This window comes from Gorilla gorilla, chromosome 14 (genome assembly GCF_029281585.2).
Source record: "Gorilla gorilla gorilla isolate KB3781 chromosome 14, NHGRI_mGorGor1-v2.1_pri, whole genome shotgun sequence".
Lineage (NCBI taxonomy): Eukaryota > Metazoa > Chordata > Mammalia > Primates > Hominidae > Gorilla > Gorilla gorilla.
Genome location: NC_073238.2, coordinates 43,766,916 through 43,780,857, shown reverse-complemented (window position 1 = coordinate 43,780,857; position 13,942 = coordinate 43,766,916). Strand labels below are relative to the sequence as shown.

The window sequence follows — 13,942 nt, the reverse complement described above, 5'->3', positions numbered from 1 at the left end:
CCCATGTCCTCCCACATCCTTCCACGTCCAGCTCCCATTAGACTCAGCTGACAAGAGCCTTAACTTAGGACAGGACTGGTGCTAAGGGGAAGGGACTGGCCATACTACTCTCTCTGGGCCACCTGTAAGCCACGTTTGCATGCTCAATGCTCTTCTCCCATCAAGAGAATACACTGTACGTCTAGAAGCCAGAGCTTATGCGCTTTACGGTTGACAGTTGATCCCCACATTCCCCTCCGTCTTTCTTCTCTCACCAATGCAATCTCAGCTGCGGACTGGCTGCTTGCTGCTGAAGTGTGTGCCAGGGATAAAAGCTGGGCTGAAGGAACCAGGCAGTGGTGCTGCCAAGGCCTTCCACCCTCCCTCCAGTAGCTTTTTCATCTGGCAGGTAATTCTGGTTCTATTCTTAGCACTTAGGCAGAAATCAAATAAGATTTCAACCCAAAACCCAATGTAATCCTTGTGTAGCGCCTGCTGCATTTAGAAGCTTCAGGAAAGCACAGAGAGAAGCAGCCTTGCACTTGGCACACCCGGCACCCAACCCAATTGCATCAGGGGACACAGGGCCCCCAGAGCCAAAGCTTGCCCATGGGGAATGCAGAAGTCTCTCTAGAGAGAAATTCACCCTGGCGTGGAAATTTCCATCTTTTAATCTTTGGTTTCAAGGTGCTACACACCGGATAGTTATGAGAGTCACCTTTACAGAGTGCTTCATCAGCATTATCTTCTTTAATTGACTTTCCATTTTATGAAGGGGAACTTGTGGGACAGAGAGGTCTACCAGCTCACCCCACCTGAACCTAAAGCCCATGCTCAGAACTGCCAAGCCTTGGAACCCCCTAGAAACTCATCTATTTCATAGAGAAGCATACTCAGGGATTGGTTTATAGCATTTCAGGGCTACAGACTTGACAGCCCTCATATAATTCAATGCTTTTCTATCTTAACTAAGACCAACATATCTTGCTAAAAGAGGAGGAAAGGCAGCAGGAGCTATAAATTACAGGGGGTAACACTGCACATTGTTCTAGCTGAACTATAACTCATAAGCATCTTTCAGTTCCTGAGTCTCTGAAGACCCAACCTTCCTCATGCTCAAGTCTCTCGGCCACTGAGGGCAGGGAAGTGTCCTCAAGCCTGTGGTTTGCAAACTGTGCGCTGAGGCACCCTGGGCCACTGCAGCAAATCACAGGGCACTGCAGGGTTTCTTCTATTAATACTTCTGAGGGAAACACACCAATGCTGCCTCCCTGGGGGATACCATGTGAACTCCTGGTTTGGGGGATTCAGAGTTTTGACATTAGCTCATCACTAGCTCACACTTCATCCCCTTTCATGATATCATATCTTTGCAAAGCTGAGGTTTTGGCTGCTTCTGTGATAAAAAGTATGCAGTGAAAATCAGTGTGAAACAAGATGCAAGGATAGCCTTATCCAATCAGATGCCAAGGTCTGAGAAGTTGTGTGGGGCCCAATCACAAACAAGTCATTGTGGTTCCTTAAGAATAAAACAAAAATATATTGTTTTCTTTCTATTTATGTTCAGTTTTTCAAACGGCCACAAAGTTGTTAGAACATACACACTTAAGTAGCTTAGACTTACCTCCTTACTAAATAGAGCTGGGAGGTATTTATTTGGCCTTGATACTGTGAAAAAAAATTACTGAGACTCTGTGGTCACTGTGAATTGAGAATTTTGGAACCTCTACCCTAGGCCTCTGAGCTGCCCCCACAGTGTCATCAGGGGCCATCTCCAAGGGTCTCTACCTCTACAAGGTGGGGAGGGGCAGATTCCAGAAGGGGACGAGGCAAGGTCTCCCAGCTGTCTCCACTTCCACATCCCCTGGGAACTGACCTGAAGGTCAGCAGAGGTGAAACCTGTTCTTCGGCAGCTTCGCTCAGGAGGAGAGGCCTCAGAGTCACCTCCAACTGAGGACAGGCCCTAAAGCCGGTGAGTGGAGAAGGGGGTCTTTGCAGTTCATCAGGTGAGGATTTTTTTGATTAAAAAAAATCCTTTTTGATAAGGTAGTTTCCATCAGTGGGGAAGGAGGCAGAAGGTCCTTTTAAAGGAACCATGGGAGTCATCGAGGAGGACGGCTCCCATGTGTGCGTGTGTGTGTGCACACATGTACAATGTGTGCATGCACGGGAGGGCAGCCAATCACATGGGACCCATGGCTCCACGGGTGAAGGGTGGTGAGTCCTTCCTTAGAGAAGAACAGAAACAGTCCCTGGCATTGGGCAGGGTCACCAGTGAGTGTACCAGGAGCTTCCCTTCAGGAAAAAGTGAAGGCCACTCTCAACACAGGTCTTTGAGGCCAGATGTGGGCATCTGGATCATGAGGGGTGGCCACATCGGTGAAGAAACAGATGGGGACACAGAGGCTTCAACCATGGAGGCCTTGGCAATGAGGTCATCACTGGAGCTGTCACTGTGAATGCTGCTTGGGGTGATACCCAACAAATAGGAATTAGGCTCAATCTCCATGAAAACAACCACAATGGCAAAAACGAAGGATGAGACTTCTCCAGCAAGAGTCTGCGGGGAGTGGGGCCACTTTCTCCCCTCCCGCTCCTCTTTCCAGCCAGGTCAGATATGGCTCCCATGGACCTCAGCTTTCCAGGGTTCCTCACACCCTGCCTTTCCTAGCTTGACTGTTGGAAGAAGCCTACATCTGGCGTCAACCCCTGGGCTTCTCCTGGTGGGGGAGAAGGGGTGTCCGGGTGTAGGTGTCCCTGCAGCAGTAGCAGGGTCCTGCTGCTCCGGATCACACACTAGCAAGTCTGGGAAGGGGCCTGTTATTTGTTGTTTCCCCACAAGCATCTGCTGTCCTTAGAGAGGAGAAGAGACCATTGCAGACCTACTTTAATGTTAAAAGAAGTCACAGAACTCACAGGGGAGAAAAAGAAAACATTTTAACAAAGGGAGAGAGGAATACAAAGGGTTGGGGAAAGCCATGCTTGGATCTCACTATTCTGTCCACTGCACACCTGAGGGCCTGTGGTCCCTGGGGAAGTTCAGCCTTCTGCCTATCCGCATGGCTGGCTACTTGCCAAGGACACCTGGGATTGCTCCAATCCCTTCACTCACGGAGGAAGCCACACCTGCACATGGTGGGCTGCTCCCAGGACCACACTAGATGGAGGAGGAGTGCTCACTGGTAAAGAGAATAGCGGGCAATAGGAACAGACCATGTGTATTTCAGCTTTGCTGACTGATTCCTGGGGAAAGAGAATAACAGATGGTCAAGAGGGAAGATGGGATCAAGCAATGAGAATATGGCAAATACCTGGTCCTGTCCTTGACCTACAGTGAATGCCACATCCCCAGGGTTTGGGGATCATTTTATTTGTAAGGTCTCCATGGTCCAGACTGAACCAAACCGTTTCATCAGCCAAATATTAGAAATTTCAACATGAACTCTCATATTTTTAATCCAACCAGATTTGTGTTTTTGACCTTGTTCTAGATCACAGAGTATTTCACGACAGGGTAGACAGTGGCAGGAAGCCATGGAACATCTGCATCTTGCAGACAGCACCTCATTTTATAAGAGGGGACCCAGATGGATCAGTGCAGACTGATGTATGAGCTGCCATCTGCAAATAGCAGAGTCAAGGCCTGATGAGTTCCACTGTGAACTGTTAGGAAGCTGTCTTTATAACAACAGAGACGTGAAAATTATGGTTCCCCGCTAAGGCTACAGCAGCCCACCACTGTGCTGGGTAAGATACTTCATTCATCTAGGCAGGTTTGCACTGGCTTATTACAGGAGGCATAATTGCTTTTGTTACACATTCACAGGAATCAGGAAAAGACATTCTTTATGCTCCTCATTTTCAATGCCCTACTTACCAACTTCATCCCTGATGTTTGCAAGTTCGATTGACAGCTCTTTTTCTTTCACAAGGGCACTTTCATTCTGAAAAAACAAAAACGGATACCGAGAGTCCCCTAGTTTTATGCTAGATAAGCACTTTCACATGATTAATTAATGAATCGTATTAAGCAAATATTTATAAGTCTAGTCCTTAAGGAGATAATTTTCACATTATATAAGCATGTAAAAACTTACAAAGTCAAGTCTGACTCATTCATTTGTATCCCATTCAAATGGCAAAGCTTGCATTATAATATTAATAACACCCGTGGTTGTGTTTTTGTCTAGATTACACTCCTGTATATCATCCTGCATTAATTCTTTGCAAATTTATGTCCCACCCATTAATCTATTGCCATACATTATTATACAGTGTTTATTATTATCACTACTATGAGATTTCCGACCATTAAAAAAGTCTGTGCCATATTTCTCTGAGGGCCAAATGCTTGTTTTACCAACTGTTTTTTAAACTTACCCTTTTGTCCATACATGATTAGCTACTTAATCAATAATAAAGATCAGGGCAGAAGGCTTAGCATGAAACATTTCTCTTTGTAATACCACCAACAACAATATTTAAGGTTTCCAAGTTTTTTGTTCCACTGTCAGCATCAATAGATGAAAAAAGGAAATCTCAGGCTTGAAATACCATTTAGTGCAAAAAATGCCCCGTATAACTAAATGACTGCTAAGCTGTTTTCAAATCAAATACATCCTCTGATATAAAGTAGGGAAGTAGTTGAAGATGTGCTGAATTTGTAATCTGCGTTATTGAGTCACTATAAACAGCATATTATGATTTTATTACTCACAATTACCAGAAAAGATGTGCTATATAAATTCTCTTCAAGTTTGAGATACCAAAACTACAGGCCTTCAAAGAAAGTCTCTGTCATTCTGTAGCATGGACTCTCGAAGCAAAGTGATTTCCAGGGAGGGAATTTTGAGTAAAATGTGGACCGAATACCTAGCATGAGTATCATCGGGGCCTTGAGAATGTTCTTTCTTCCTTAACCACCGTTGCCTTTGGTTTCAGCACCTCTGAAGGACGTGTGCGGAATGTGACCAGACCGTTCTCACAATATTGTTTCTGGTGTGCTGTTTTTAGACGCAGGGAACAAGTGTGCTGCTTTGGGTTGGTGGGAGGGTCTCGGGTTATTCAGAGGGCATTTGCTAAGCTGTGTCATAATATTCATCATGCCAAAAATAAAACTCTATTTCATAATACGCTGAGAGCTATTTTCATTGTGGGAGTCAAAAATTATTAGCTAATGGTTTCCTTAAGAAAATGTAGCAATAGATCTGTCCCTGAGGGAAATGGACCCTGCTATAGTCTGAAGGTATGTGTCCCCCTAAATCCCCCTAAAATTCATGTTGAAATCCTCACCTCCAAGCTGATGATATTAGGAGGTGGGGCTTCTGGGAAGTGATCAGGTCATGAGGGTGGAGCCCTCAGGAATAAAATTAGAGGGATCCCAGGGAGCTGCCTTGCCCCTTCCTCCGTGTGAGGATACAGCCAGAAGGTACTAATGTTTATGGGAAAGTGGCCCGCACCTGACACTGAAACTGCTGGAGCCTAGATCTTGGGCTTCCCAGACTGCAGAATTGTGAGAAATAAATTTCTGTTATTTATAAACCACCCAGTTTATGACATTTAGTTACAGCATCCCAAAGACACTAAGACAGACCCAACGGACACCTCCCATCTCATTTCTGAAGTTCTCTCCTTCCATCCCAGCCCATAGCATCCTTGTTTTCCCTGAATTTCAGAGTTAACAACTACATCTGAGAGCATGTATTTTATTGCATAATCCTACTCTGTATCTCAGTATTCCTACTCTAATGCCACACCCACTGTGCAGGGTTGTCATGAGGATTAAATTAATGTATGTGATGTAGTTAGTGTCCAGCATTTAGCAAGCTCATACAAGTGTAAGCTGTTATTATATTTCTGTTTCCTTTTATTTCATTTGCAACTGGATAACACCCTATATATAATAGGTGCTTTTCCATATTAATTATCTTAATGCATTTAGAATTTGCATATCAGTCTTAGGCTTTTTTTTTTTTTTTTGAGATAAGATCTCGCTCTGTCACCTAGCCTGGAATGCAGTGGTGTAATCATGGCTCACTGCAACCTCTACCTCCCAGGCTCAATGTATCCTCACACCTCAGCCTCCCAAGTAGCAGGGACTACAGGTGCATGCCACCATGCCCAGCTAATTTTCTGTATTTTTAGTAGAGATGAGGTTTCACCATGTTGCTCAGGCTGGTCACAAATTCCTGGGCTTAAGCAATCTGTCCAATCTGTGGCTGCCACAGTACTGGGATTACAGGTGTGAGCCACCGTGCCTGGCCTTATGCTCTGTTTTTGTAAGCACCTTCCTGGTCTGCCCTGATTTTGCTTAATTTTTGATGTGGTTCAGAGATTGGAGAAACCAAAACAGGGAACATGTTCTAATCAGACCGATCACAGGGATTACATACTCATTCTAACAGCAGCATAATATGACCAGATGACAATCAATGTGTTCCTGTAGGTTAAGCAAATTTGGTATTTTGGAGAGCGCTAATTTTGGTATTGACCCTGAAATAATCTTAACCTAGTGGAAAAACTAACTTGCTTTTACTGTCAAGAATAATTCTGAATACTCATATTCTCTAATTCCTAAACACGTTGCTAAATAATTATCTAAACACAGCCAGAGAATTGAAATAGTATGCTTATCAGTCCAGAAATAGCATTATACAGTGTTCACTCTCAGAGCAATGAGAGTTGCAAAGACTTAGACTGGGCCAGGCAGTGAACAATCAGAACATAACAAAAACAACAAATCAACTCTAATTTCTAACTGAAAGCCAACATCTCCCTCAGCTCCCTGTCATGGCCCCTGCTGGACGTTAACAGAGTCATGCCCTAGGGATCTCTCACATCATAACAAATCAGTCCACACTCCCAGCCACAGAAGAATCAGGCCTGTGGGGAAGGAGTGGCTGGAAGGCCCTATGAGAGGGACAGGCCTCTTCGGTATGGCGCTGACTATGAGGGAGACTGCTGATGAAGACCTTCAGACTTGAATCACTTTGGTGAAAAGCTAATGCTGATGTTTTGTGGTCAGGCCTTCCCTGTCCATCTGTTGCTTTAGGAGAAACACAAATAAGATTGATGGAAACCAAGTGAGAATGTTAAAAAAAAAAAAAAAAAAAAAGCAAGAAAAGAGGAAGGAAGGGGATGGGGAGAGAGAGAGGCAAGGAAGTGGAAAGGAGATAGAAGTGAGATTAGAGACCTTGTACCATCTCCATTTGGGGAAGCAGAGGCTATTAAAACAGATCACGAAGACCCAATGAAAATGACCCCATCCACCCTTTTGCAAGTTCAGGCCCTAAAACCAGCCAGTTCCAAACTATAGTCATTAGATGGCTTTCCAAGGAAGGGTTGGCTGCCAAAGATAAGCAACAAGCCTGATGACTCAAATGTCAAGGAAAATAACTTAACTCTGGCAAGTTCTGGCTAAGTATTATTTACTAATTACTACAGGTGATTCATGCTGTCCACCACCAAACACTCTCTGTAGTCCAAGCACAATGTTAGGTAACCCCTTTATGTCATTTACTCCTCCAGATACTGTCCAGAGCGTCCCGGGTCTTAGTTCCCTTTATGGAGGAGGAAACTGGGACTCTATGGTGAAGCGGCTGGCCCCTGCACAACCCACCAGGAAATGGCAAAGGCAGGAGTTTCCACCCATAGTCCACATTCTTCATCAAATACGAGCACACCAAGATTTCCCCTCCTAGCCATGCTTAGATAGATGCAACAACAAGATCCAAATTGCACTGAGCCTCGGCTTGGATCTAAGCACTTATTACCATGAAGCTTTTCATGTCTGACTGGGAGAGAGGCAGGGTCTGCTCCTGACTACTCTGTCTCAATGAAACAATGCCCTGGCTGCATTCACATCCCACTCCACAGCCTGAACTGCCTGTCTGTGTCCTGGGTGTTGATTTGTGAGTTGCACATTAGTCTGTTTCCAGCGTCTGGACCCATTTCAGTATCGCTTACTTGGGCTATAACTTCTGACAGAGTAGTTGTTTAGTTTTCCCCACCAGCTTCTAGAAGGATGCCATCTGATGACCTCTGAATATGTTGCTGCTGAAGATGCTGGCACAGCTCTGCTCTGGCTCGCTGAGGCCAGCCTGCGCAGTTTGGCGACAGCCCTTCCTCCATAAGTGCTTGTTTTTGAAATGATATCAACTCTTCTAATTTATGAATCCTCTGCATAAAGTAAGTTACTTTTTGCTTCCTGCAAGCCAAACCAGAATGACGTAGTGCCACCCTGCAATGAAATGAGTCAATAGCTGTGACTGCAGGAACACTGTTCCTTAGGCAAGAGTGAACTTAAAGGAATCTTCCATTTACTGCTCTTTGCCTCAAAAAGTTATTCCTCCATCCATCAAGGTTCAACAGAATCCAGTGTGATCTTGCAAGGCCCTTAGGTTCTGTTGAACACCCGGGACTCCCTTGGAAAGGATCTCAAGTCATTACTCCCCTCCATTCCCCAAACTATGCCTGGTCTGGGTGATGACACTGTGGGTTGACTGAAATATGATCAAGGCCTCCTCTAAGGGCCCAGGGTTAGATCAGTGCCTCTCTAAATGGGGGATGAGTGGAAAATTCCTAATGAGTGCCAAGTACATGAGCTCCTGTTTTCACTCAAGAGGGCTAAAAATAGAACTCAGTGTTAATCATCCAAACTGCCCTGGTGATATAGTCCAGAAATTGCAAAGCCTAATGAAGCCACTCCTCTAAAATTCTGTTTATTCTATGACAGGCTTAACTGGAAATTGACACTTTAAGAACATTTATCTAAGCCCCCAAACAGCAGCTGTTTCTTCTTAGTTACCTCTTTCATTTGTTCATGTACCGCTCTCCTTTGCACGCTGAGTTCTCCATTCATTCTGGCGTGGTCTATCTCTTATTCACAGATGGAATGCAAGACAAGCTACTCCCATGAAACATCCAACTCACTCCCCGTACGTCTTGCCTGAAACATACCCCTGCAAGTCTGCTACAGTGGAGCCTCCACTTCTTTTTAGATATGGCTCCCAATCTAAGACTTTTCGCAAACTCGCGGGGATACTGCCTTTCACTTTTCCTTGCTAGAGCAGCCTTGCAAAGCAGACAACCCACTAATCATCCCATTAACCTCAAGCAATCAGATGTGTGGCCAAAGCCCAGGCAAGCCTGCCATACTCTGTTATTTTAACATGTGTGGTCAATGGGCGTTATCTCTTCTGATGGTTGATGCTACCCCGTGAAGCTGGTGGTAATGGGAAGTGAAAACGCCCGTCCTTGTTAGCATCATCCGTGTGATTCTATGCTTGGGCATCAGCCACCTGTGCCACTCCTCAAATTAGAAACCAACAGAACAGCTATTTACTACTAAAACTGAACGCTGGGTAAATCTGAGGTGCTTTCACCCCAGTTCATCCAGAAATAGGAAATGTATACCAAATAACACATACTCACTGAGTGCCTACTATGTGCCTGGCAGACATTTCTGCTCTCAAGAAGCTTGACGTCCAGAGAGTCAGTAAATGGATGAACAATTACAGAACACTGTGATCTAACCCAGCAGGGCAAGGCTGTCTTGGAGATTTAAACGGAGAGCAGCAGCATATGCAGAGAGCACCCCAGGCAAAACAGCATCTGGGACTTTTTAGGAACCTCTCTCAGCCCATCAGATGGGCCCCTTTTCCCTCTAACTTTCTGCCTCTGGTCTATGAAATTCCCTGCAGGAATTCTTGGTTGGCTACATGGGGTACTGAGGACAATTTCATCAAACTCACTGCAGATTTGAGCATTTTCATCAGCTCCTTCTTCCCCACCTGATTTTTTTTAAAAAAGAAAATACATATATATGTAAATTAAAAAATATACACGTAAGCCCAAAGACTCCCAAATAATCTTTCCTATATTTTTAGCCTGCTCTGAAATCCGTGCGGATCAGGAAAATCCAACCCTGTGAGCTGGGCCATTTTTTCCCAAGCTAAACCATCGAACCACAACAGGAAATTAAATAAGAGAGCTACAGAATTCTGGTATTTGATGAAACCTCCAGATCTTTTAAAATTGTGAATTTAAAAAATTCAAACGTGGCACACATGCACACTAAATTGCAATAAGGTTAAAGGTTTTTTTACGCTTCTCAGAAACATTATTGCTTTTTACGTAGGGCTCTATGAGTTTAAATTAGGGTTTAAAATCAACATGGTAGAACTTCATCTTCATAGGAAAACACTCTCTTTTGTATTTCAAAATGAACCAGCTGCAAGGAAACAGCAACAAAATACAAGTATCTGAGCTGTTTTCATACCACCTTTTGTGGCTATCGCACTCGTTTTCAATACTAATACTATGAAGATTGGCCAGATCCATAATATATAATAGCTCTGTGGAAAAATCCCATAGGAGGTGGATTGACCTTTTGTTTTTCATTTCAGTTATTATAGCTTTAAAGCAGCACTGATAGCATGCCTTGAGTTAATCAATAAGTATTATTTCTTCCACATATAATTAACACTAGGGCCTCTGTGTTTTTGTATAATGATCTGCTTTTCTGCTGTGAAATGAAATTTCATATAGGCTTGTCAGAAACAAAGTATCCTTCCCATTTAATACTCTTCAATAAATTTCAGTGTCTACTTGTATGAAAAATGAGCAAAGTCATACCGTGTATTAGAAGAAATCAAAATGACTACAAATGCATAATTTCAGCCTTTGCCTTTGTGCATGTGGGGAAGAGTCACTGGGTAAAAAGACATCTAGCTTTCCCAAGAGGCTGTAGTTAATAAGGGAATATCACACCATACCTGGATTACTAATGAACAATGGCAAAGGACAGAGATTAATGGGGCCAAGGAGAAGAAATGCTGATCCAAAGAAGTCATGCTGGGAAATTCTGGTCTCAGAGTAAGTGCAGGAGAAAGGAGAATTAGCCAGTTGCCTGCGTTTTAATCCATTTGTGTATCACTTAAGAAGTTTCTTGATCCTTCTGGATTCTATCTTCCTCTAATAACCCTCCCAAATTTATTACTGTCAGAGCACATACACATACCTGGGAGGAACAGTGAGGTGCCTCTCCCAACTCCCACCCCTGTCAAGAATTTACAGACAAGGTAAATAAGACTAGCCTCTGAGATTAGAATCAAGGCTAGGGTAGAGATATGCAAATTAACCCCTAAAGGGACAGGACCATACCTAAACCAGCAAGTGTTGCTGTTGGACTGAATCTATAACATGGTCTGAGGAATAACAGGTCCATTACAAGAGGAGTTGGACAGTGAAGGGAGCTTAGGAAAGGCAGTCACCAGGGCCAGGAACATTTCAGGGGAGCGGGGATATGGGAGATGAGCCCAGAAGGCTTTGAGGCCACCAGATTCTTACAGAGCAACTCACTGGCTCAGATTCCATTCGCATCAAGGCTTCTTATGAGCTAGACTTTTGACTCTAAAAAGAAATAACATGTTTATCAGGCTTGTTATTGTTTGCTTGTCAGTTATATTTCGTATTGTCAAAAAGGAAGCTCGTATTATAGTTTATACATCTAGTTTATTCCTCTTAATAACTCAACAATTCTAACAATCATCAGCTCAGGAAGGTTATGGATAAGGAGTTTCTGTGCATGTAGAGCTCCTAGCTTCATCCTGGACCAGGTTGAGTCTGTAGGTGAATGGGCCCTTTGGGATCCATCTGGGTCATATCATTCCTTTCAAATACCTGTGGACGAGTCTTTCTACAGACTGCATCTCTGCTCAAAAGCCCAAGATAGATCCCTACTTTTTATTTAGCTCAAGTTTAAAAACCTGGGTCTTTGGCCAGGCATGGTGGCTCACACCTATTATCCCAACATTTTGGGTGGCCGAGGTGGGTGGATCACTTGAGCCAAAAAGTTTGAGACAAACTTGGGCAATATAGTGAGACCCCAGCTCTGCCAAAAAAAAATAGCTGAGCGTGGTGGTGCACACTTGTGGTCCCAGCTACTTGGGAAGCTGAGGTGGGAAGATTGTTTGAGTCTGGGAGTTCAAGTTTATAGTGAGCCATGATCACACCACTGCACTCCAGACTGGGTGACAGAGCGAGACCCTATCTCAAACAAAACAAAACAAAAAACATATCAACCAACAAAAAACCTGGGTCTGGCTTTCATGCTGGAAATTTCCCCACACTCCCTATGCACCATATCTCCCACTGTGTTTACCATGAGGTTGCCCCTCTCATGTTTCATAAAATGAGGCTAAAAGACCTTTCCTTATGTGCTCCTTGCTTGGAATACATTCCTTCTCTTTAGTTTAATAAAATTCCACCCATTCTTCAAAGGGTAATTCATGTTCCACTTTTGCCAAGAAACCTTGCCTATGGTTCTAGCCTGACTTCTCCTTTCACTAAATTCCAGAAACAGGTATGGTCAGTATCACATAACTTTCACTTAATTATACTCCAGTCTTGTGCTAATGTTTAATTGTTCTGTGTGTGTTATTGTTGCCTACCCACTTATAAGTTCTCTGGAAAAGGTAGAAATACAACCAAACCAATTGTCGGTAAACTACATAAGGGCCGGCCATGCCTTTTAAGAATTATTTGATGGTCCCAATAGTAACAAGGCACAGAGTAAACCAGTAATAAATATTTCCAATGGATAGGTCTTTATAAGTTGGAAATACATAAGCACAAACAGCTTTTAAACAATTTGTTCACTTAACAATTTTTTTCATTATATACTCTAGGCAAGATTCCAGTTTCCCCTAATAAATTAATGCTAAATAAGCACCCTCATATTCATAATTTTTAGTTGATATTCAGTTTTCAGTCAGATCTCTGAAACTGATTACTTTAAAAGTATCTTTAATTGTCCCACCATGTTTTTCAGAACAGCTTTAGCTGCACTATGATCAAACTGTTAAATTGTTTTGATTTCTCAAAATGAAGTTTGCTATTTTGATCTATATGAAGTTCTGAGGAGATATTTATTGTTTTAAGGTTTATTAAGCTAGGTTAAGGTAATCAGAAACAACTCTATCAACAATTTTACCAGGCCTCTTTTAAACTGTGTATCAACATTATTGGGGTTGTTAGAGTTGATTAACAGATTGAAGAACTTTGTTGTGGGATTTGGGAATTCTGATTTCTAGAGTTTGAAGTTGGAATGGAATCCTATCATGCTCCTAGTATACAATACCTGGCCCAATAGGTAACTATCAATTAAATAAATGATTTTGGCATACTGCCTGTGAAGTTATTCTGCAAAGTAGGCAACTACATAAAACAATGTGTTTTTTAATTTAAAAAGAAAGTCCTCAATTCATTAAAAGAGCACCTGTGAAAATATATGTACAAAACTTCAAATGGGAATACTATTCTGAAATATAGCAAAGAAAAGACAAGAAATGTAGGTGTGAACATAATGAAAAAGCTGGTAAAAGCAGTGTAAGTTTTAAAGTTTTCATCAGTAAAAAATAATTTGTATAGAACTGGAAGTTTCAAAGCTAAAACACTGGAAAGTTACTTAAACATCATACTGCTAAAGAGATGAAGTAACATTAAATTATCTTCCACAATCTCTGAATTCAAGAATGACATAGGGATAATCATTTTCAAGAACTTGATTTAAAACAAAATAGGGAAACAATTTAAAACAAAATAGGGAAACAGATTCCCTTTGAAACATACTTTCTCAAACCAAAAGTCCTCCATATTACAGCCTCTATTTCTAAAACTTTTGCATTAGGATTTAGAAATATGAAATTTATAATACTGTTTTACATGTAGCAAATCTTTCCCTTTTATTGTAACTATTGTTGTAAGTCTTCAATACTCTTTTGTGACCACTTCGCAAAAGGCTTAATCACTTCAGTGTTAGATGTGCAGACAATTGAGCGCAAATGCTTTATATTTCTTTTTGTTAAAAGCACATAAATGTGTATATAAATATTTTAGTTCATACTCATGGTAGCAAAGCCAAATCCACCGAAGTAGTTATTTCTATTGGAGCAAAACTAGT

At 42.4% G+C, this 13,942-nt stretch overlaps 1 protein-coding gene across 10 annotated transcripts in view; it reads right to left on the bottom strand.

Moving 5' to 3' along the window:
• Positions 1-13,942, bottom strand: part of MTUS2 (microtubule associated scaffold protein 2) — a 694,372-nt gene that overhangs the window by 62,442 nt on the left and 617,988 nt on the right. For all 10 annotated transcript variants that reach the window (XM_055359741.2, XM_055359737.2, XM_063697237.1 and 7 more), the window contains one exon: positions 3,857-3,923. In XM_055359741.2, coding sequence (XP_055215716.1) covers positions 3,857-3,923 — 67 coding nt within the window. The remainder of the gene's footprint in view (positions 1-3,856; positions 3,924-13,942) is intronic.